Genomic DNA, 23251 nt, shown 5'->3' on the forward strand with positions numbered 1-23251 from the left:
CCACATGTCCTCAGAGATTTCTAGCCCCAAGTCCTGCTCCCATGTTTTAAGCAGGTCATCTATGTCTCCTGAGACTCCATCATGTAGCAAATGGTATATAGTACTAACGGAGGATGCCCCCGCTGGTCGTAAGACATTACGTTCTCTGTCTGATTTATAAAGACTATCTATTAATGTAGTCTTCCTCTGTATATAATCTCGAACTTGGAAGTATCGAAAGAGATCCCCATTAGGTATTCCGAATTTCAGACGCAGCTGCTCAAAGGACATCAGGATCCCATCTTTAAATAGGTCCCCTAAGCATGAGATGCCCCTGGATCTCCAGAGTTTAAAGGTGGCATCTGTAATCCCCGGTTGGAATCCCCATGCGCCTACTATTGGTGCATGGGGGGATGTTTTATGTGAGTTACCCTCATTTTGCCGCATTATATTCCAGGCCTTAATTGTGTTTAATATTATGGGATTTTTACAGTGGTCTGTAATGATTTTCCTCTTATCTGAAAATAAAAGGTTAATAAGTGGGTATTTTACTTGGGAGGCTTCGATATCCAGCCAAATTGATTATGGATCAGATGAAACCCAATCAGCTATGTAACTTAGTAGGGAGCTTAACTGATATTTCCTAAAGTCTGGGAAGTCCAGTCCTCCCCTTGCCTGTGGAAGCTGTAGCTTCTTCAGCTTAATAAGGGGCCGTCTATGGTTCCAAATAAAGGAGCCCAACCAGCCATATAATTTACGTAGGGCTAGCCTTGGCAGCATCAGCGGGAGCATTCTCATAGGATATAAGAGACGGGGTAGAACATTCATTTTAATTAATGCTATTCTCCCTAGCCAGGAAATCGGAAGGTCTCTCCATCGCTGGAGGTCCTGCCTTATCCTTTCCATTAATTGTACAAAATTAGCCCTATACAGCTGATCAAATACTGGCGTGATAAAAATACCTAAATATAAGAAGCCCTCCAGGGACCAACGGAAGGGAAAAGGGGATCCGTCCATTAAGTGGGGTATCATAGCCAGACCACCCATTGGCATGGCTTCCGATTTTGAAAAATTAATTTTATAGCCTGAGAATGCACTAAATGTATTAATAACTTGAATTAGACGAGGCACTGACATTAAAGGATTACTGAGGAATAAGAGAACGTCATCTGCATAGAGGGTAATTTTGTGTTTACCTGTACCAATCCTCAGGGCCATTATATTAGGATCAGTCCGGATGGTTTCTGCTAATGGTTCGATTATCAGTGTAAACAACAATGGTGAGAGAGGACATCCTTGACGGCAGCCCCTACCCACATTGAAGCCATCCGATCTTAACCCATTAGTAATAACAGCTGCTTTGGGGTCATTATACAATGTTGAAACCCATTTGGTAAACACCTGTCCAACGCCAAACCTTTCCAATGTGTAAAATAAATATGACCATTCAACCCTATCAAATGCCTTTTCCGCATCCAATGAAATTACTACTCCTGGTATCTTTCCCTGATGACAGGCTTGGATCATATTCAAGACCCTTCTGATATTATTGGATGATCTGCGGCCCTTAATAAATCCCGTCTGGTCCTCCTTTATAATATATGGCAGTACCCTTTCTAGTCTTAGTGCTAACATTTTTGAGAGAATTTTAAAGTCTACATTTAGTAAGGATATTGGTCTGTAAGATGCACAATCTTCTGGGTCTTTTCCTTTTTTGAGGATAAGAGAAATATTTGCTTCTTTCAGCGTGGGCGGGAGACAGACCTGACTATGCGCAAAATTATACATATCCATAAGTGGGTCAACCAATATTCCTGTAAATTCTTTATAGAATTCAGCTTGAAAACCATCCGGGCCCGGTGCTTTTCCGCTCTGAAGTTGCCTAATTGCCTCAAGTATTTGTTGGACTGTTAAAGGGGTATTTAGGGCCGACACCTGTTCCGGAGTCAGGCCCGGGAAGGTCAAATTTTTTAAAAATGACTGCATCCTCCTAATCCTATCTTCACAATCCTGCGATCTATATAGTTCAGAATAAAATTCTTTAAAGGTCGCATTGATCTTTTTATGATCATGAGTCAGGGTACCTGTACTTTCCTTGATGGTCGGAATAGTTTGAGGGGCTTTTTTTTTCTTTGCAAGAAATGCTAAATATCTACCCGGTTTGTCGCCATATTCATATAATCTTTGTTTCGCAAATAATATTTCCCTTTTAGCCGTTTGAGTAAGCGCGGTGTTTAAAGCTGTCCTAAGAGCTGTAATCCTCTGCAATTTTGTGATAGAAGGTCTATCAGCGTATGCTGTTTCGGCTGCTTTTAGGCGAGCTTCGAGCAGACACTGTTGCTCTCCCTTCATTTTCCTCTGGGTCGCTGAATAGGAAATGATCAAACCTCGTGCATAAGCTTTGATGGTCTCCCACATCATTGACGGATTGCTAGCCGTACCAGTATTAATTTCTAAAAAAGTTTTAAGTTCTTGGGAGAAGTACTTTAAAAATTTGCTATCTTTTATCAGGAAGGGGTCCATACGCCAATGCCGAGCAGATGTCCCATTGTTCTTTACCTTAGTTTCCATGTATACAGCGGCATGGTCAGAGATTGCTATAGTACCTATTTTACAGGTTGCTATAGAGTTTAGAAAAATCGATGGGGCAAAAAACATATCAATTCTTGTGTGACATTTATGTGGATTAGAGTAGAAAGAAAAATCTCTACCCTGTGGATGGAGACATCTCCATACATCTACCAATCCTAATTCTTTATTCAGGTCCGCCAGTTGTCTAGATCTGGGAGATACTCCAGCGGCACTCTTGGGAATCCTGTCTATTTCCGGATCCATAATACAATTAAAGTCTCCCCCTATAACTGTATGACGGGCACCAAAGGCCATCAGTTTTGAAAAAGCTTCCGTTATGAATTTAAAGGGGTGTGCCGGGGGGCAGTATACATTTAAGATCCCATATTCCTCTCCATTTATGAGGGCTTTAATCAAAATATATCGTCCAGATTCGTCTTTTATCTGATTTAGAATTTTCAAAGGGAAGTTCTTCCGGACAAGGATAACGACTCCCCTGCTTTTTGAATTAAAAGAGGAGAAAAAGGCCTGATCAAATCCGCCCTGTCGTAATTTTAAGTGTTCTTTATCCGACAGGTGTGTCTCCTGTAGGAGAGCTATATCAACTCTCTCCTTCTTAAGATTTGATAATATTTTCTTCCTTTTAACTGGCGAATTACTCCCCCTGACATTCCAGGTGCACCACTTAACCGACTGTTCAGCCATAATCATCTGGACAGATCCGAGACCCCTCGGGAGGGGGAACCCTATCTAGAACATCCCGAGCATGGAGCATACAAGATTTACAAAAGTAAAGATTCTCTGATACACTCAAAACAATATAACAAAAAACTCTTTCTAAATATAAAAAATATAAAACATTCCGAATTGGAGATTTTCTCCCTTGTTCCCAGGGAGCGTCACTTCCTCTCCCACAGTCCATCTTACCCTCTTCCAACCAGTGCCCCACCCTTGACCCAGGTGTTCCTCAATAAAATGAGGAGAATTCAAATATAATATAAAGCTAGAGTTAACAGTGAACACCCCACCCCCACCCACACCCACATCTAAATATATTTGGGAATATTAATACCATATATAACTATAAGATTACAATCTCAACACGTAATACTTAAATATAATACCACAAAATAACAGGGGAAAGAAAAACAACCCTGCTCCTAAAAACAGAAGTAAAATAGAATAAGGTAACCACCTCCCCCCATCAACATTAACCAAACGCCCCAACATATATATATATATACATACACACATAGGGGGAAAGATAAGAAAAGATGAAGGGATGTAAACCAAAATAATGGGAAAGGCAGACCAGCGTCCACAATCTCTTACAGCTTATTTAAGAGAGTCCAAGAATTCCTTAGCCTTCTCCGGTGATCCGAAGTTATATATGGATCCTTCGTGGCTAAGGCGTAGCGTCGCTGGATATCGTAAGGAGTACTGGATATTTAAGTCCCTTAAACGCTTCTTCGCCTCATCGAATGCCTTCCTCTTTCGGACCAAAGCTGGGGAGAAGTCCTGGAATAGCATGATCCTGGATCCTTTGTGGGTCATAGCTTGGGGATCTTTTCCCAGATTTCTTGAGGCTTCCAGGAGCATCTGCCTCTCCCTATAGCTCTGCAGCTGGAACAGGACCGGGCGTGGGCGCTGGGTTGAGCCGGGCCCACGTACTGTGACCCGGTAGGCCCATTCCACCCTTACCTGGCCTGATCCATTATGCAGATTTAAAAGTTGTGGCAGCCAATGCTCTAAGAATGCTGTCAGCTGGCCTCCCTCTTCCTGCTCGGGAAGGCCCAACAACCGAATATTTTTTCTACGACATCGATTTTCGAGGTCATCAATGTGGTTTTCTAGGTTCTGGACTCGATTCTCGAGAAAACGGATGTGGTCGGCTGTTGATTTTATCGCAGTCTCTGAGGCTGCGGCCTTCGACTCCACCTCTCTGACTCGGCACTCCAATTCCTGAATGTCTCTGCCCTGCTTCTGCAGCTCGGCTGATAGTGCTTCTCTGCTCTGCCGAGACTCATCGATAAAAGCATCAATCTTCGCCTCCCACCTGGCAAACATCTCTTCAAAGCTCATCTTCATTGGTAAATCTCCTGAAGTAGCTGAAGACACCTTTGTTGCAGCTGAAGAGGGAGAGGGTGGGGGAGGGGTCCCTGCTTTCTTAGAGCCGCCTGTTCCCTTCCCTTTACTCATTTTCCAGCTAGTATTAGACTATTTAAATGTACTAATAGGTAACTATTTAAGGTTAACAACTATTATAAATGGTTTAGTGAGTGTGGTGGGGGTGGATAGCCCACTTTTCCCAAGTTTTGGGTAGAGCACTGTGGACTCAGTCTTGCTGGGTCGCCGCCATCTTGGATCCCCAGCTCATCATCTTTGACTAGTAACTGAATTCAGTTTGCCACTTGTTTGATAATAAATGTGAAGACAGAACCTGATTGAAAGCAAATTGATACAGTACTTTTTAAATGGGTAGCATTTGCTTGTGTTATTGGGGAAAAAGCACAGAGGTCGTTAACTTGTCCATTGTATGTGACTAATTGAATTGTCCAGCAATTAACACATCACTAAGATTCCAAATAGTGAGCTGGTGAACTAGTCAAGTATTACAGACCTCCTCTTTAGGCTCCTCTTTCTTCTGCACTCCAATGGAATGTTCATCAGGTGAAGAGTATTTAATGATTTCTTCCTTCAGTTCTCGACCTTGCCTCAACCAATGTTGGGTTAATACCCGAAACGTCGACCCTCCTGTTCTTTGAACGCTGCCTGACCTGCTGTGGTTTTCCAGCCCCACACTTTCTGACTCTGATCTCCAGCATCTGCAGTCTTCACCTTCTCCTGTCTCACCCAATGTTATATTGAACACGCCATAGTTATCAGTTGAAACCTATTAACAGGAGCAGTTCAGTTTGCCCCTTGAGTCTGTTTCTGCATTCTTGATCATAGCTTATGAATCACCCTAGAGATCCTTGCTGGTGATTCCTGAAGGATGTCTCTAAGCTGTAGTGTGAATCTAATACAGCTTATTTTATGGCAGACTCATTACTGAATTAGAGGATTGTGTCCCACTACAGCAACATGAGCATAAAATACAGGCTTGCACTTCTCTTGCAGTACAGAAAGAATGCTACATTGTCGAAGTGTAATTTTCAGTGTGATGTTAAATGAGGTCACATTGCCCTTTTTGGGTAGAAGTGAATGATTCCATAACATCATGCAAATAAGAGTATGGATGTTCTCCCTGGCATCCCAGCAAATGCAAACCCCTCAACAAATGTTGCTAAAACAGATTTATCTGATCACATCACAATGCATCTGTGGGACTTTGTATAAATTGGCTACAGTTTTTTCGAAGGAGCTGCCTGACCTGCTGCGCTTTTCCAGCACCACATTTTTCAGCTCTGATCTCCAGCACCTGCAGTCCTCACTTTCTCCTACAGTGTTTTCTACACCACAGTAGTAACACTTCAAAAGTATAGTGCTTTACCACTACATCATTGGCTCTAAAGCACTTTGAGAAATCCTGAGGCTATGCTGTATGCGCCTGTTAGATCAGTATTGGCTTCTGTGAACTTGACTACTCTGTGAATAAAATGAAAACAAAGTACTGCAGAACCTCAGACCTAGGATAGGAATGTTAGCGTGAGAAAAATACTTCCTGTAGTGCTGCAGCAAAGCCTAGTGAAAACTGGAGCTACAGCACCTGATTTTCTGTTAGGCACTTTGCCACCTTCAGGACTCTGTACTATGTTCAACAACTTTAGATCATAAATAACTGTCTTCCATTTTTATACAACTCCCTCCCGTCCCGTGTCTTGGTTTTGGTCTCGGCAAAGCTGACCTGTTTTCTACAGTTCATACCAGTTCATACAGTTAACACCTGTTTTCACACATACGATCTTTAGAATTTCTTTTGCCTTTTGCCTTGGGCATGTGTGTCATCTGTTCCACTCGCTCCTCTTTCCCTTTTGTCAAGATGTGGAGGTGCCAGTGTTGGACTGGAGTGGACAAAGCCAAAGTTCATACAATACCAGGTTATAGTCCCCAACAGGTTTATTTGGAAGTATAGGTACACAAAATCCTTTATCCAAAATGCTTGGAACCAGCTGGTTTTAGGAATTAGGAATCTTTTGAATTTCAGAATAAGTGACAGGTCAACAGTGAAATTTAAAAAAAACATACCAAACAGCAGACTCATTGTGAAAAGCAGGCCCCAAGACAGAATTGAGGCCTGCCAGTGCTGGGCCACGCCTCCCCCATACGTTGCATCTGAGTGACACGCTTCGAGGGGTGTTAACTGTTTGCATGCCAAACAACCTTGTTAATGAGATAAAAACTTCACAAAAAACCTTCGGATTTTGGAGCTTTTCGGGTTCCGGATAAAGGGTTGTCTACCTATACAAGCTTTCGGTGCGCTGCTCCTTTGTCAAGTAGCTAGTCATCCTATTCCACTAGTTATCTGACGAAGGAGCAGTGTTCCAAAACCTTGTGAAGAGGAACCTCAATTATATGAACAAGATGGGCAGGCACTATTCCATTCAGATAATTGATTATTTGGTAAATTGATTTTCCTCTGGGGCTCAGTTTTCTGTGAAGTCTGCTCCCCGTGCAGGAGTCTAGGCAGCAGCACGATGTGTGTGCGTTCCTGCCCACCCCCAACATTGTCTGCCCTCACCCCGCCCCAAATCCATCCATCCCCCACCACTTGCACCTCAGCCCCATCCACATCTGCCCCGCCCGTCTACTAACCCCACACACTCCATCCACCCCCACCCACCATCCGTGCCCCCGCCTTGCAACTGAATCCCACCCCCCAACTCCACCAGCCCCGCCCCACCCCCAAATTTTTGACAAGTTCCATCTTTGCCCTGTACAGGACAATGTTGGAGAGATTATCTGGGGAAGTAGGGTTTAGGGTTCAGCCCTATGTAGAACTCCACAGAAAGCGGGGGAAAGAGAGGGGCAGAAGGTCAGTCATTTGGAGACGGTGTTGAACTCTCCAGGACTGTTCTCAGCAGTATTTCAGTAAGCCAAGTTCATTTTTATTCATTGTACCTATAACGAAAAATGCGATCATGGCCCTTGATGTAATGCTTCTATCGGGACCTTGGGGTCTCCTTTGGATAATCCGAAATTCAGATAATTGATATTTGGATAATTGGTACTTCCAAATAAACCTATTGGACTCTAACCTGGTGTTGTGTGCCTTTTGGCAAGGGCATACAAACCGTCCTTCAGTTCCAAAGAAAATCAATACCAGATTCAAAACATGACATTTATTTCCCTCTGCACAAATATTACTAGACTAGTTTCTACAGAACTTTTCTTTACTTCAAATCTCCAGTATCCTCATTATTTTATCACTTCCTGCTCATTTACTCACTTGCAGTCACCTCCACAGCAGATGCTTGCTGCTGTGACTGTTCATTGGAATTCTGGTGATAAAGGCGATCAGAAGCAGCCATAACGTCACTAGCTTTGATTTCTTGATGTTCACACCTCCAAATTTGTGACACGTACTCTAACCACAACATTCCCCTCAGTAATGAGAAAATAGCTTTGAGCATTTATTTATGTCAGGTTTCCTGACTTTCAAATAGCTTCTAGGCAGAAGTGGGTACTGCAGATCAGAGTCAAGATTAGAGTGGTGCAGGAAAAACATAGCAGGTCAGGCAGCATCCGAGGAGCAGGAAAATCGATGTTTCGGGCCATAACCCTTCATCAGGAATGAGGTTGGGAGCCTCTGGGATGGAGAGATAACTGGGAGGGGAGTGGGGCTCGGGCGAAGGTAGCTGTGAGTGCAATAGGTGGATGGAGGTGGGGGGTGAAGGTGTAAGGTCGGAGAGGAGGGTGAAGTTGATAGATGGGAAGGAAAATTGACAGGAGGGACAGTTCATGAGGACAGTGCTAAGCTGGAAGGTCTCCCCCCACTTTACCCCAGTTCAACCTTCCAGCTCAAAACCATCCTCATGACCTGTCCTACCTGTTGATCTTCCTTCCCACCTGTATGCTCTACCCTCCTCTCTGACCTATCACCTTCACCCCCGCTTCCATTCACCTATTGCACTCTCAGCTACCTTCCCCCAGCCCCACCTCCCTCCCACTTATCTCTGCACCCCCGGGGCCCCCAGCCTCGTTCCTGATGAAGGGCTTTTGCCCAAAACATTGATTTTCCTGCTCTTCGGATGCTGCCTGACATGCTGTGCTTTTCCAACACCACTCTAATCTCGATTTCCAACAGCTTCCCTCTATTTTACTGCAGAGCATTTATTTTGAATTACCGCCAAAATCTTGAGCAAAGAACCTCATTTAAGTATCACAGAACTGCCTGTCTTAAGGGTACATTCTTTTGATGCCTTGATATTTGTCACAATTAAAACAGAAACTGAATTCCTAATGAGAGCGTAAAAAAGGCATATTGTGTGAATGATTTTATTTTAGTAAACACTTTTAATACTCTTCTGTTGATATTTTCTCTTTTCATCTTCTCCCTACCCTAACTACTTGTTTTTATTAATATGTAGATTTTTTGAACTGTTTGAAAAATACAGTGGATACAAAGCAGGAAAAATAAAGTTAAAGAAGCCGAAGCAACTGCAGGCAAGTCTTTATAATTTTTAAGAATAATTTGAAGTATACCACTCATAGTGTACCATTTTGGGTATTACAGAAAGGAAAACAGAACTACATTGATAGCATTGACCAGTGTGGATATACAATCCACACCCTCTCAACTGTTTTGCCCTCTGACCTAATGAGAGTGTGGACAAGACATGCTGCGTGATTGATTTTTATTTTCTACAACTAGAATTCAATGCCTAACACTTAAATGTAAACAAACATTTGATACTTAAACATTAACCTGATGCACTTTCTCTTTTGCTTTTTAAATTTAATTGTTTTACCTAATTTCTGATTAGTCCACTCGTATTTTTTCTATATGAGTGGACAATGCTTTCATAATCCAGGTTTCTTTCAGCAATGTTTTTATTTATTATAAAATGATTTATTTGGTGAAGGTGTAAAACTAGTTAACTGACTAAGTTTTTAATTTGAAAATATAAGTTCTCTGAGAGGCAGAGGGGTCTGGGTGTTAACATAGAACATAGAAAGATACAGCGCAGTACAGGCCCTTCGGCCCTCGATGTTGCGCCGACCGAATCCTACCTAACCTACACTAGCCCAATAACTTCCAAATGCCTATCCAATGCCTGCTTAAATGACCATAAAGAAGGAGAGTTCACCACTGCTACTGGCAGGGCATTCCATGAACTCACAACCCGCTGTGTAAAGAATCTACCCCTAACATCTGTCCTATACCTACCACCCCTTAATTTAAAGCTATGTCCCCTAGTAACACCTGACTCCATTAGCGGTAAAAGGTTCTCAGTGTCGACCCTATCTAAACCCCTAATCATCTTATACACCTCTATCAAATCTCCCCTAAACCTTCTCTTCTCCAATGAGAACAGCCCCAAGTGCCTCAGCCTTTCCTCATAAGATTTTCCTACCATTCCAGGCAACATCCTGGTAAACCTCCTCTGCACTCGTTCCAATGCCTCCACATCCTTCCTATAGTATGGCGACCAAAACTGCACACAATACTCCAGATGAGGCTGCACCAGGGTCTTATACAGTTGCAACATGACCTCAGGACTCCGGAACTCAATTCCTCTACCAATAAAGCCCAATACACCATATGCCTTCCTCACAGCACTATTTACCTGGGTGGCAACTTTCAGAGATCTGTGTACATGGACACCAAGATCCCTCTGCTCATCCACACTACCAAGTAGCCTACCATTAGCCCAGTAATCCACCTTCTTGTTACTCCTACCAAAGTGAATGACTTCACACTTAGCTACATTGAATTCCATTTGCCACATTTCAGCCCAGCTCTGCAACTTATCTATATCCCGCTGTAACCTACCACTTCCTTCCTCACGATCCACAACTCCACCGACTTTTGTGTCATCCGCAAACTTGCTTACCCAGCTTTCAAGCCCTTCCTCTAGATCATTTATAAAGATAACAAAAAGCAATGGTCCCAAAACAGATCCTTGTGGTACACCGCTAGTAACTGCACTCCAAGATGAACATAGTCCATCAACTACTACCCTCTGTCTCCTTCCAGCCAGCCAATTCCTAATCCAAACCTCTAATGTATCCTCAATGCCATACCTCCGTAGTTTTAGCATTAGCCTACCATGGGGAACCTTATCGAACGCCTTACTAAAATCCATATACACAACATCTACTGCTTTACCCTCGTCCACTTCCTTAGTCACCTTCTCAAAGAACTCAATTAGGTTTGTGAGGCACGACCTGCCCTTCACAAAACCATGCTGGCTATCCTTGATCACGTTATTCCTATCCAGATGTTCATAAATCTTATCCCTTACCATTCTCTCTAAGACTTTGCCCACCACTGAAGTCAGACTCACTGGCCTATAGTTACTAGGGCTATCCCTACTCCCTTTCTTGAACAAGGGGACCACATTCGCTATCCTCCAGTCCTCTGGTACTATTCCCGTTGACAATGACGACATAAAAATCCAGGCCAATGGCTCTGCTATCTCCTCCCTAGCTTCCCATAGGATCCTAGGGTATATGCCATCAGGCCCAGGAGACTTGTCTATTTTCATCCTCTCCAATATTCCCAGAACCTCTTCCCTGCATATTTCCAGGCCATCCATTCTAATCATTTGTGACTCCATATTCACATCAGCAACAGTGTCCTGTTCCTGAGTGAATACTGATGAAAAGTATTGATTTAGTGTCTCTCCAATCTCCTCCGCCTCCACACACAACTTCCCACTACTATCCTTGACTGGACCGATACCTACCCTAGTCATCCTTTTATTCCTGACATACCTATAGAAAGCCTTTGGGTTTTCCCTAATCCTACCAGCTAAAGACTTTTCATGTCCCCTTCTCGCTTCTCTTAGCTCTCTCTTTAGATCCTTCCTGGCTACCTTATAACTCTCTATCGCCCCAACTGAACCTTCACGCCTCATCTTTACATATGCTGCCTTCTTCCCTTTCACAAGGGATTCCAATTCCTTACTAAACCACGGCTGCCTCACAAGGCCCTTTACACCATGCCTGACTGGTACATACTCATCAAGGACACGTAGTAGCTGCTCCTTGAACAATCCCCACATCTCATTAGTGTTCTTCTCTTGAAGCCTGTTTTTCCAATCCACACATCCTAAGTCATGCCTCACTGCATCATAATTTCCCTGCCCCCAGCTATAACTCTTGCCCTGCGGCACACACTTATCCCTCTCCATCACTAAAGTAAAAGTCACCGAGTTGTGGTCACTGTCCCCGAAGTGCTCACCTACCTCCAAGTCTAACACCTGGCCTGGTTCATTACCTAGAACCAAATCCAGTATAGCCTCACCTCTTGTTGGCCTGTCTACATATTGTGTCAGGAAACCCTCCTGCACACATTGGACAAACACCGACCCATCTAATGAACTCGAGCTCTAGCTCTCCCAGTCAATATCTGGGAAGTTAAAGTCCCCCATAACAACCACCCTGCTACCTTCACTCTTTTCCTGAATCATCCTCGCAATATTATCCTCTACTTCTCTAGGACTATTAGGAGGCCTGTAGAAAACACCTAACAGGGTGACCTCACCTTTCCTATTTCTAACCTCAGCCCAAACTACCTCAGATGGCAAGTCCTCTTCCATCGTCCATTCCACTGCTGTAATACTATCTTTGACCAGTAATGCCACACCTCCCCCTTTTTTACCCCCATGTCTGATCCTACTAAAACATTTAAACCCTGGAACCTGCAACAGCCATTCTTGTCCCTGTTCTACCCACGTCTCTGTAATGGCCACAACATCGAAGTCCCAGGTACCAACCCACGCTGCAAGTTCATCTACCTTATTTCTTATGCTTCTGGCATTGAAGTATACACACTTCAATCCACCCTTCTGTTTAGAGGCACCCTCCTTCGAGATCGCTGCATTATTCATAACCTCCCTACACTCAAGGTCCTGTACCCTAAAGCTACAGTCCAGGTTCCCATGCCCCGGCGGAGTTAGTTTAAACCCTCCCAAAGAGCACTAGCAAACCTCCCCCCAAGGATACTGGTGCCCCTCAGGTTCAGGTGCAGACCATCCTTTTTATAGAGGTCCCACCTTCCCCAGAAAGAACCCCAGTTGTCCAGAAACCGGAATCCCTCCCTCCTGCACCATCCCTGTAGCCACGCATTTAACTGCTCTCTCTCCCTATTCCTCGACTCTCTATCACGTGGCACGGGTAACAAACCAGAGACTACAACTCTGTTTGTTCTAACTCTGAGCTTCCAACCTAGCTCCCTGAAAGCCTGCCTGACATCCTCACCCCTCTTCCTACCTATATCGTTGGTGCCAACGTGGACCACGATCTGGGGCTGCTCCCCCTCCCCCTTAAGGACCCGGAAAACACGATCAGCGACATGACGTACCCTTGCACCTGGGAGGCAACATACCAAACGTGAGTCACTGTCGCCCCCACAAAACCGTCTGTCTGTACCCCTCACTATCGAGTCCCCAAGAACTATCGCTCTACCTTTCTCCACCCTTCCCTTCTGAGCAACGGGGCCAGGCTCCGTGCCAGAGGCCTGAACCTCGTTGCTTGCCCCTGGTAAGTCATCCCCCCCACAAGTATCCAAAACGGTATACTTGTTCTTGAGGGGAATGACCGCAGGGGGTCCCTGCACTGGCTTCCTCCTCCCACTCCCCCTCACTGTCACCCATCTATCTTGAACTTTCGGAGTAACTACTTCCCTAAAGCTCTGATCTATGACCCTCTCTGCCTCCCGAATGATCCGCAGTGTTCTGTGCATAAATCATAGAAGATTAGTATACAGGTACAGCAAGTAATTAGGAAACTGTTGGAATGTTATACTTTTTCACTGCCCTTTGTGGTCTGAACAGGAGATCCTGTCATGCTGTTGCAACTTTCTGATGTTCTCTGCAAGTTCCTATTGATGGAGAAAGGGTATTTCTAAATCCTTCCCATGAGAATTATTCCCCTAAGAGTCTGTTATACTTCTGCATGTAATGCTCACATCCAAAGTGCAAGTTATTTTGAATTACCCTCTGCCCAGGCTGCTGCTAGATATTCTGAAATGTCTGCCTGTAAACATCAGGGACCAAGTTGTACCTGTCAAGAAACACACATTTTTGCTACCTCAATCCATAGGTAGCAAACCTTACTAATGGCATAAAACATTTTAAACTCTTCCTATCAACCTACTTTGCATTGGCATTGTATGGGTTTCTTTTGGCCACCCTATCTGCTTAGCGATCATTTCAAGAGAAATGAAAAGTGCCTCAGGGTTCCTTTCATCTAATTTTGGGCAGGTTTGCACACATTTCAAGGACTTTCCTTTAGGTTTTTGGTACAGATCCTTCCTCCTCAGAATACAACCAAGGATCAGAGGTGTCTCTTTCAGTTATAGTGTTTTTAGTTGCTGTTTTTGCTCACTTCAGCTTTCTCTCTCATGCTGTTGTCTGTCCCTCTTCTGCTCTCTGTCTCTGTCTCTGTCTCTCTCTCTCTCTCTCTCTCTCTCCTGCATACTTGCGCTCTTCATGTGTGCGTACGCTCTCACTTTCTCTCTGCATGTGCATGCTTTGTTGCACTTGCTTTCTCATGCACCGCGCGCTCTCTCTCTCTCTCTACACATGTGCATTTTCACTCTATTTTGCTGTCTGCGTATGATCTCACTTTTTCTCTCTGTGCGCGCATGCTGTCTTGCTCGCCCTCTGCGCGCACATGCTCTCTCAGTCTCGCCTATCTGCCTGCGCCTTCTCTGGCCCCCTGCCCAGTGCTCGCTCGCCTGCCGTTGTTCTCTCTTTCCAAGCATACTCTCTCACTGTCAGGAGTCACAAATTTCTCATCAATTTTAAATATCTTACATTGGGTATTTGAATTTGTGGAATTCTTTACCACAGATGGCTGTTGAGACCTGGTCTTTAAGGGTATTCAATGCTGAGACAGATTTTTAATCAGTGAGGGACGCTGTGGTTTTTTTGGAAAGAGGTGGGAAAATGGGGTTGAGGATTATCAGATCTGCCATAATGTCATTGAATGACAGAACAGACTCAGTGAGCTGAGTGGCCTACTTTTGCATCTGCGCCTTATCATTTTACGGTATCATAGCTTAGCCTCCTTGTTTTCTATAGATTACTTGAATAATCTTTTCAACTCCAGAAGAGTCTCAGCATCTGCAAACAATGTATTTTGATTAAAATATGAATAAGAAACATTTCATCTTTTCCAATTATTCTTGTCCCACTTCCAATTACACATTGTTAGCATTGGGTGCTCTAAATATATATTCCTCTTCTACTTGTGCTGGTTATTTCTCCAAAGATGGGTGGAGCATGCTGTCTAAAGTTTGGGTAACACTCCTTTAGGTAATTTCAGAGCTAATTTCATATAGTAACTGTAAAACCATGTCACTCAATTTTGTTTAAATCTAGCATTTGTGGGTTAGACCATAGAATCTTTTAATCGTAGGCCATCACAATAGTGAGAAAATCCTACTAACACCATGGAATAGATGTAGCCAAACATAATATTGGACAAACTATTTAACACAAATAGGATTATTAAGAGAAGGGATGGCGACAAATACGTGAACAATGTTGGTTATTTCTGTATATGTGAAAATTGCAAACCAAAGATGATTCTAAAATGATTTCCATTGACCTTTCAGGAAGTCTTGGATATTGCAAGGCATCTTTTGGCAGAACTGGGCCAGAATAATGATTCGGAAATAGAAGAAAGTAAATCAAAACTTGAACAACTGAAAACGGTGCTTGAGATGTGAGTGTCCATTATCTCACATATTCAAAGATATTTATATTCACAGATATAAATATAATACATTATTACTTATATATATTGCTCAAAACACTGTGATCCATTTAATGTAACTGAGCTGAGTTTTAAATGGAGAATTAAAGAAAAGCTAATAATGCTCAAGCTGGCTAGACAGAAACTTCTGCCATTTGTGTTCCTACTTAAAATCAAACCTGGAAGCTGCAGTAAAGATACCTTGCTCCTGTTCAGGGTGTACTGAAACAAACTTCTCTGATAGACTTGAATCTGAAATACATGCAGTTGTTAAAGTCAGAGCACTTGTCCATAGCTTCCTACAAAAGTTATCAAAAAGTATTTGCATCGGTGCATTCAAAAAGGATAAACTTTTTTTTTCAGTTTCATTTACAGCATTTTCCACTTGCTGTATGTGATTTAAATTTTTTTATGCTTCTTGGCATTGACTGTAGCCTCAAAATTTAGTTCTGCTTTCAGTGTCACACTAGTCTAAAAGTAAAATGGCTGATGTATTGCTTCTGTCTACTTGGTCCACCATGCTTGTGAAAATGCTCACAAGTGAATGCCTTACGTGTGCTGCAAATGTTCAAAGTTGGCTGATGACAGTGCCGCTCGGTGTCGAGATGCACTGAGGCTGTAAATACTAGCAGTGTTCACTGCACAAGGGAACTCAAATAGCATGACATGGAGATAAACTTGGAACTTTCAGTAAGGTATTCTTTGTGTTTAGCTATGGCAGAGCACTTCCACTCATTCCGCAGGGAATTCTAAAAAGGCTTTGAGTCAGGAATTAGTTTTGCTGAACACTTATGTGGAGTTTCAAGGATTTAGAAGCCATAGGGATGACTGTTATAGAGTCATAAGCTCGCTAGATTATAATCTTGAGGTCCATGGGATATCTGTGGGGTCAGTAGTTCAAATCTCACAATTTAATTGTGGAATTTAAATTGTTGTTAAATCTGGAACATAAAGTAAATCTCAGTAATGGTCACCGTGAGTACTCTAATCGATGTTCGTAAAAATCCATTGTGTTCGCTCATATAATTTAGGGAAGCAAATCTATCGCTCTATCTGTTCAACATGTGACTCTAAACCCACAACAACGTAAGCAAAAGTGAGGACTGCAGATGTTAGAAATCAGAATCTAGATTAGAGTGGTGCTGGAAAAGCATAGCAGGTCAGGCAGCATCTGATAAGCAGGAAAATCGTAGTTGACTTTCAAATTTTCCACTCATGCAGTAACAAGTTCACTAGGGCAATTAAGGAATAGCAACTAAAACTCACCTCACCAACCACACTGACCCCATGAAAGAGTAAACAAAAGGCCCATCAGTAGAAAATCTGAGCTCAGCCCAAACAGGGAATGAATCACAGGCATCAGTGAAGGAAAGCTGTGTGCAGACATAGTTGATAAAGTACAAATTTGAGACCGCCCAGGGAATCCTTTGTGGACTCAACCTGTAAACCTCTCTTGGTCCGTCCTGAAGATCATACTCATTGGTAGCCTAGATAAGAAAACATCTTACAGACAGTTTAGTTTAATTTTAGTCATCCCCTTTATAATAACACTGATACCTATAAGCTCAACTAACTGGGTTCTAATAACCCAGGAGAGTAGGACATCAACTCTTAAAGACCCCTGGCAGGCTACTCTGTTGTACTATCACAAACTAAATTTCTTTATACAGAGGTTTTACAAAAGTTGTACTGTCACAAACAGGCTTTCTTTATACAAAAGTTAACAAAAGCACTGCATGTTTTGAACTGGACAGATAAAAGTGAAGGACAATCATTTGGGAGAGAAGTTAATTGATATTGAGTTTTATTTCAAGGTCAGAATCAAACACTGTTATTAATTTCATAAAGGAATGGCCATGATTGTTATCACTGTGTCCTGTTTTCACAGATTCACTGATGTTAAGGCAAAGGTTCTTAATTGCCTTACCCTCCCCGTCTGTCTTGTTTTCTAGTGTGCAGCAAATGTGTTCTATAATTCAACATTACATTTTAGTCTAAATTTTAAGGGCAAGTTTTAAGGCTATAGACTTTCTCAGTGTGGGAGCTCTCAATTGAAAGATGTACCAAGGTCTTCAGAGAGCACTTCTCCTTTCTCCATCCTAACAAAGACAGGGGACTGAGGTGCCTATGCTTTACTAAAGAAGTGGTCACTGAACTATATTGCCTTTTCCAACAGGATCAGTAGGCCTCCACAGGAAAAGATGGCACTACTTGTAGGTCTCAGTCTCTACCAGGCATTCCTCTTTCAAGTTATTTTACTTGATTTGCCTCAAATAACATGATCCCCTTTACATTGTGGTCCTCCTCATCATTGATTTGAATCATACAGTATAGAAGAGGCCCTTCGATCCATTGAGTCTACACTAAACAGACTACTTTAAATCTACAATCATCCCACTTTCCAGCAGTTTTGACATGGCCTTTTGACATCTGAAGTGCTCATCCAAGTACTTTTAAAGATTTGTGAGGAAGATTCACACCTCAACTACCCTTTGAAGCAGCGCATTCCAAATTTCCACCACTCTCTGGGTGAAAGAAGTTTCCTTTAAATTCCTTCTAAACTTTCCACCTTAAAATTATTCATCCATTTGTTGACCCTTCCACTAAGGGGAGCAATTGCTTTCTATTCACCCTGTCAGTGCCATTCAAAATCTTATACAGCTTCATCACCCCCACCCCATCTAGCCTTCTCTGTTTTAAAGCAAGCAAACTGAGCTGATTCACCCTCTCTGCATAGCTGATTCATCCTAGGCAACATCCTGGTGAATCTCATCTGCAACCTTTCCAGTGAAGTCACATCCTTCCTATAGTGCAGTGACCAGAACTGCATAAAGCACTCCAAATGTAACCCAACCAACGTTTGTACAGCTCCAACCTAGCATCTCTGCTCTTATAATCTATACAACAACTGATCAAGGAAAGTATCCCATATTTTAACTGCTTGGCAGGGATGCAGAATGTACATTGGATAGGAGACTCAACAGCAGACGTACAGATCGAGCTGATCGAGTACTAAAGGACACAGCTGGTATTTTGTGGTAGGACCTGAGGGAATCAATAAGGAAAAAATATATTTGATGTCATCCTCACCAGTCTGTCTCCTGAGATGTGTCTGTCCTTGACAGTATCAGTAAGAGTGGCGACTGCACAGTCCTTGTGGAGACAAAGTCCTGCCTTCACATTGAGTTGTGTGGCACTGTCACTGTTGCTAAATGTGATAGACTTTGAACAGATCTAACAGCTCAATACTGGGCATCTATAGCATGCTAGGGCCACCAGTAGCAGCTGACTTGTACTCTAAATCAAACTGCTACCTCATGATTTAGCATATCTCCTATTCCACCATTGCCATCCAGCCAGGGGATCAACGCTGATTCAATGAAAAGTGAAGGAGGGCGTTGTAAGAGCTGCACGAAGCGTGCCTAAAAATTAGGTGTCAACCTGGTGAAGTTATACAACAGGACTACTTGCGGGCCAAAGAGCATAAGCAGTAAGTGATTCCACAGCCTGCAGATCAGATTTAAGCATTGCAGTCCTGCCAGGTTGAGTCATGAATAGTGGTGGGCAAATCAACAGCTCTCAGAAGGTGGAGGATGCTCCACAAATATCACCTTAATAGTGAAGAGCCCAGAACATTTGTGCATAAGATAAGGCTAAAATATTTAAAGCAATCTTCATCTGAAATGGATCATCCATCTTGGCCTCCTCTAGAGATCTGTCATTGGTTCAAACACAGACAAAAGAGCTTAATTTCAGATGTGGAATGAGATAATCAGCTCTTGACATCAAGACTACATTTGACCAAATGTGGTATCAAGGAGTCTTAATAGAAGTGGGAGTCAGCAAAACCTCTGTGGCTGGAATCAAAACTGGCACAAAGGAAGGTGGTTGTGGTTGTGGTTGTGGTTGTAGAAGGTCTACAGGACATCTCTGCAAGAGTTCCTTCAGGTACAGTCAGATGACCATTTATGTTCAGCTACCTCATCAATGACCTCCCCTGTATCATAAGGTCAGAAAGGAGATTGAGTCTGCTACAGTAAATGGACTACAGTGGTAGCTCACAAACACTTTCTCAAGGGGCACTAGGCATGGGCAATAAATGTTGGATGCACAAGTGAGTAGATTTAAAAAAAAAGGATTTTAATCCAGAACTAGTCGAGGAACAGAAACATAGTCCTAAATCAGGACAGTGTGGTTTGGAGGAGTACTTGGAAATGGTCCTCCTGTTTTCACATCATGTTTCAATCTCTGCCTATGTAACACTCTTGCTGATCACATTTTATGAACCACTCAGCAGCCATTCCTTCCTGGTGCTCCCTAAGTGGCTAATTAAATGTTTTCTTAAATTTTTAAAAAAATATTGCTCTCATCAGCACCACATTATCTTGCTTTAAACCTTAATAATACAATTAACCATTTAACTTAAAAATAGTAGATTCACCAACTTATTTCCCTTCTTAATTATGTGAGAGGTGTTCACGGGTTCTTCTTACATTTGTTTTAATTTTCAGCTACATAGTGACAGACCCTGTAGGAGTGTACCCTCTAATTTTTCTTTCCAACAGAGCAGGTCACCATCTTTCTTACGCAGTAATAATTTGCTGAACTGAAAGTCAGTGCTGTGATCTGCTTCCAATGCCTATTACCATATGCACAACTCTGGAGTGCCTGTTGTCTAATAGCAGTTATTAATCAAACGATCAACTTACAGTATTTCTGTGATGTCACTATTTGATTTTGATTTCAAATACAGTCCGTTCCCAAAGTCTCGATGTTTAATCTGCTGTCATGTCTCGCTGTTTGAATCTGATAACCTTCAACTGCACTTTCCTGCCTTTTCTCCATAAACCTTACTGACAATCTCAGCTTTGAATATACTAATTAACCCAAACTCAGCAGGATAAAAAAATTCAATGGATTCACAACCCTCTGAGAAGAAGTTCCTTCTCATCCCTGTCTTAAATAGCAACTTCGTTTTGAGATTATACTGTCTGGTCCTAGACTTGGCCACATAGGGAAATTCCTGCTCCTCGGATGCTGCCTGCACTTTTCCAGCACCACCCTAATCTAGACTCTGATTTCCAGCATCTGCAGTCCTCACTTTTGCCACATAGGGAAATAATCTCAAGATATCAATCCTGTGAAGTCTCCTAAGAATCTTGTATGTAGAACAGTCGCCGGAGGTATTAAAATACTAGTTCAGTTACATTACCATCTCAACCAATCCTCCCCAGGTTTAAAATGTGACATTTGGTGTTTCTTTCTTTCTTGCTACCCTATTGGTTCTCCATACTTATTCAGTACAAATTGGCTGCGAAATTTTCCTCTGGTTAAGGTTGCCCAAAATAATTTTAAAGTAAAACTTAGAATCAGTGAATTAACAATGTTTACCTCATCAGTCTGAACTGAATTTAAATCAACAAGTAAAACGATCAGTATCTTAATCATCGTTACGTTCAAACCTATGATGTAGAACAGAACTGTATATACTACCTTTGTTGAATTGTTACCAGTCATTTTAAGCATAATTATTTCTCAACTAGCCATTATCTGAGCTTAAAATGCTTCCTTCTGTGGTGCATTTGAAATGTCACAAATTCAAGTGATTGATACCCTCAGAAGTACATATATGCAAATGTATATTTGCAGTACCCCTCCCAGTGTTGACAGTGACATGATTCTGTTTTTATTTATTGTGCTGAATTTTTTTTAGTTACTGCCTTTTTTCACTAACAGAACATTTCACAAACTGTACCTGCTTAGAACCTTTCAGGGGGTCTTTCAAAGGTGTCAGGAGACACTTTGATGAGTAATGGTGATGATCTTAAATATTGCCCTTAAAGGTGGTGAGGCCACCAATCCAAAGTTAGTCACCAATGAAGGACTCACGCAAAAAGCAAAAAAAAACTTAACTAGAAAGCAGCTGAAAGATAAATAATAGTTGCTTAAATTAATTTTATAAAGATTATTCAGTTTATCATGTTGATTTTGAAAGATTGAAAGCAATATACCTAATAGAAACACTACTCAGTTCTGAACAAAACAAACCTTAATTATACTGACTTGCCAATTTTGTCCTAAGAGAAGTAGAAGTATTTTCAGTTTCCAGGCCTATTTCACCTTTTAACTAAATTAACTGATCTGTACCTGAACCTATTTTGCTTGGCTTTGCTCTAGATCATTTAGGATCCTTCCTGACGAAAACCTATTGATTTGTCTCAATTTTCAGTTGATTCACAGACTTTGACCGTACCAGATTCCTTTTATGTGAAAAAGGTGCATGCTGATTTTATTCATCCATGATCTTGCTCTAATATTTAGATTATGTCCTTTTTACTACATGTTGCTTCTTCAGAGGAGCAGTATTTCTTTATAATTCTTTGAATTTCTGTCATTTTTTTTACCTGAATTTTTTTTTGTGAAGTACTTTAGGACATTTGCCTCTGTTAGTGCTGCTGTATTTACAGGTATCATTCTATAATGTGTACGTTCTAGGTGCTTCCTGAGAAATCAACTATATTTTCAATTATGTTAACAGGTATGGGCATTTTTCTGGAATAAATCGTAAAGTTCAGTTGACATATCTACCTCTTGGATGTACAAAGACTTCAAGTGAAGAAGATGGTAGGCTTTTTAATGCCTGTTTCTTTTTTCCCTTAATTTCTTGGATTTTGAAACTGGCATTGTTCAGTTACTAAGCATTCATTTCTTTTTTATTGCTAGCAGGTACATTTGATGGAGCAATATGCTTCGGACAGCATTTAATAATAGTTGTATAACTATAAGTATCAACCTGACAAAATTGAAGCCCCTACCAACTTGCTAAGCACTAATTTCAAATTGTAGGATGTGATTAGGGTTATTGTTTCAGTCTCAGTTCCATAACTTAACTCTCCAATTGCAAGTGTACTTACAACATAGTGCTTAAATGGTGGAGGTTTAATTTAAGTGACAGCTTTGGCTAAGGGGTTAACTCCAAGTCAGAAAGTTGTGCATTCATTTTCCACCTGGAGTCTTGAGTGCATAGCCTGGCGTATTAAGTGACTGCTGAACTGTTAAGGACCCGTAAATTTACAACAAAAGTAGAAGACATTTGAAATCCAAGTTGCTTCCTTAGAGAATAAAGCCACAATATGGCTTAAACAAAAAGAAAAATCTTCACAATTGAAGAGTCAAAAAAAGCAAAACACCAATACTACATATCCTTTACTCTAGCCTTCAGAATTAAGTCGCATGTGAATTAATTGGCATGCAGTGATGGAACACAAGCTGCACATCAAATAACAGACATAACCAAGACAACACACATATTTTCACAGCAGTCCACCGAATATCAGATTCTCAAAATCCTTCAAAACATGTCTTTTTCTCAAAGGAATTACATTTTCTTCATGCCTCCTCATCACGTGGGTATCGCTGGTAATTGTTGACCTTCCATAATTAGCTATGAATTGAGGGCAATTAAGGGCTGCATTGCTGAGTGTCTTGGATTGTGTAGCCCAGACCAGGTTGGATTGATAGATTTCATAGAATCTCTATAGTGTCGAGTCTGCATCACTCCTCCCAACAGCATCTCACCCAGACCTACCCTCTTACCCTATTCCTGTATCTATGCATTTCCCATTGCCAACACATCTAGCCTGCATGTCCCTGAACACTATGAACAGTTTGGCATGGCCAATCCACCTAACCTGCACATCTTTGGACACCCACACAGACATGGGGAGAATGTGCAACCAGTTGCCTGAGATTGTAATCAAACCAGGGTCCCTGGCACTAAGACACAGCCCTAACCATTGAGCGACTGTGCTTCCCAATTTCCTTCCATAAA

The 23251-nt window shown here is 42.0% G+C and overlaps 1 protein-coding gene across 1 annotated transcript in view; it reads left to right on the top strand.

The window, feature by feature from the left end:
• Positions 1-23251, top strand: part of ppip5k2 (diphosphoinositol pentakisphosphate kinase 2) — a 168793-nt gene that overhangs the window by 53109 nt on the left and 92433 nt on the right. The window contains exons 12-14 of the mRNA XM_060837085.1: positions 9081-9156; positions 15281-15390; positions 21959-22044. Of these exons, the coding sequence (XP_060693068.1) occupies positions 9081-9156; positions 15281-15390; positions 21959-22044 (272 nt within the window). The remainder of the gene's footprint in view (positions 1-9080; positions 9157-15280; positions 15391-21958; positions 22045-23251) is intronic.

The sequence above is a fragment of the Hemiscyllium ocellatum genome, chromosome 2 (assembly GCF_020745735.1).
Source record: "Hemiscyllium ocellatum isolate sHemOce1 chromosome 2, sHemOce1.pat.X.cur, whole genome shotgun sequence".
Taxonomy (NCBI): domain Eukaryota; kingdom Metazoa; phylum Chordata; class Chondrichthyes; order Orectolobiformes; family Hemiscylliidae; genus Hemiscyllium; species Hemiscyllium ocellatum.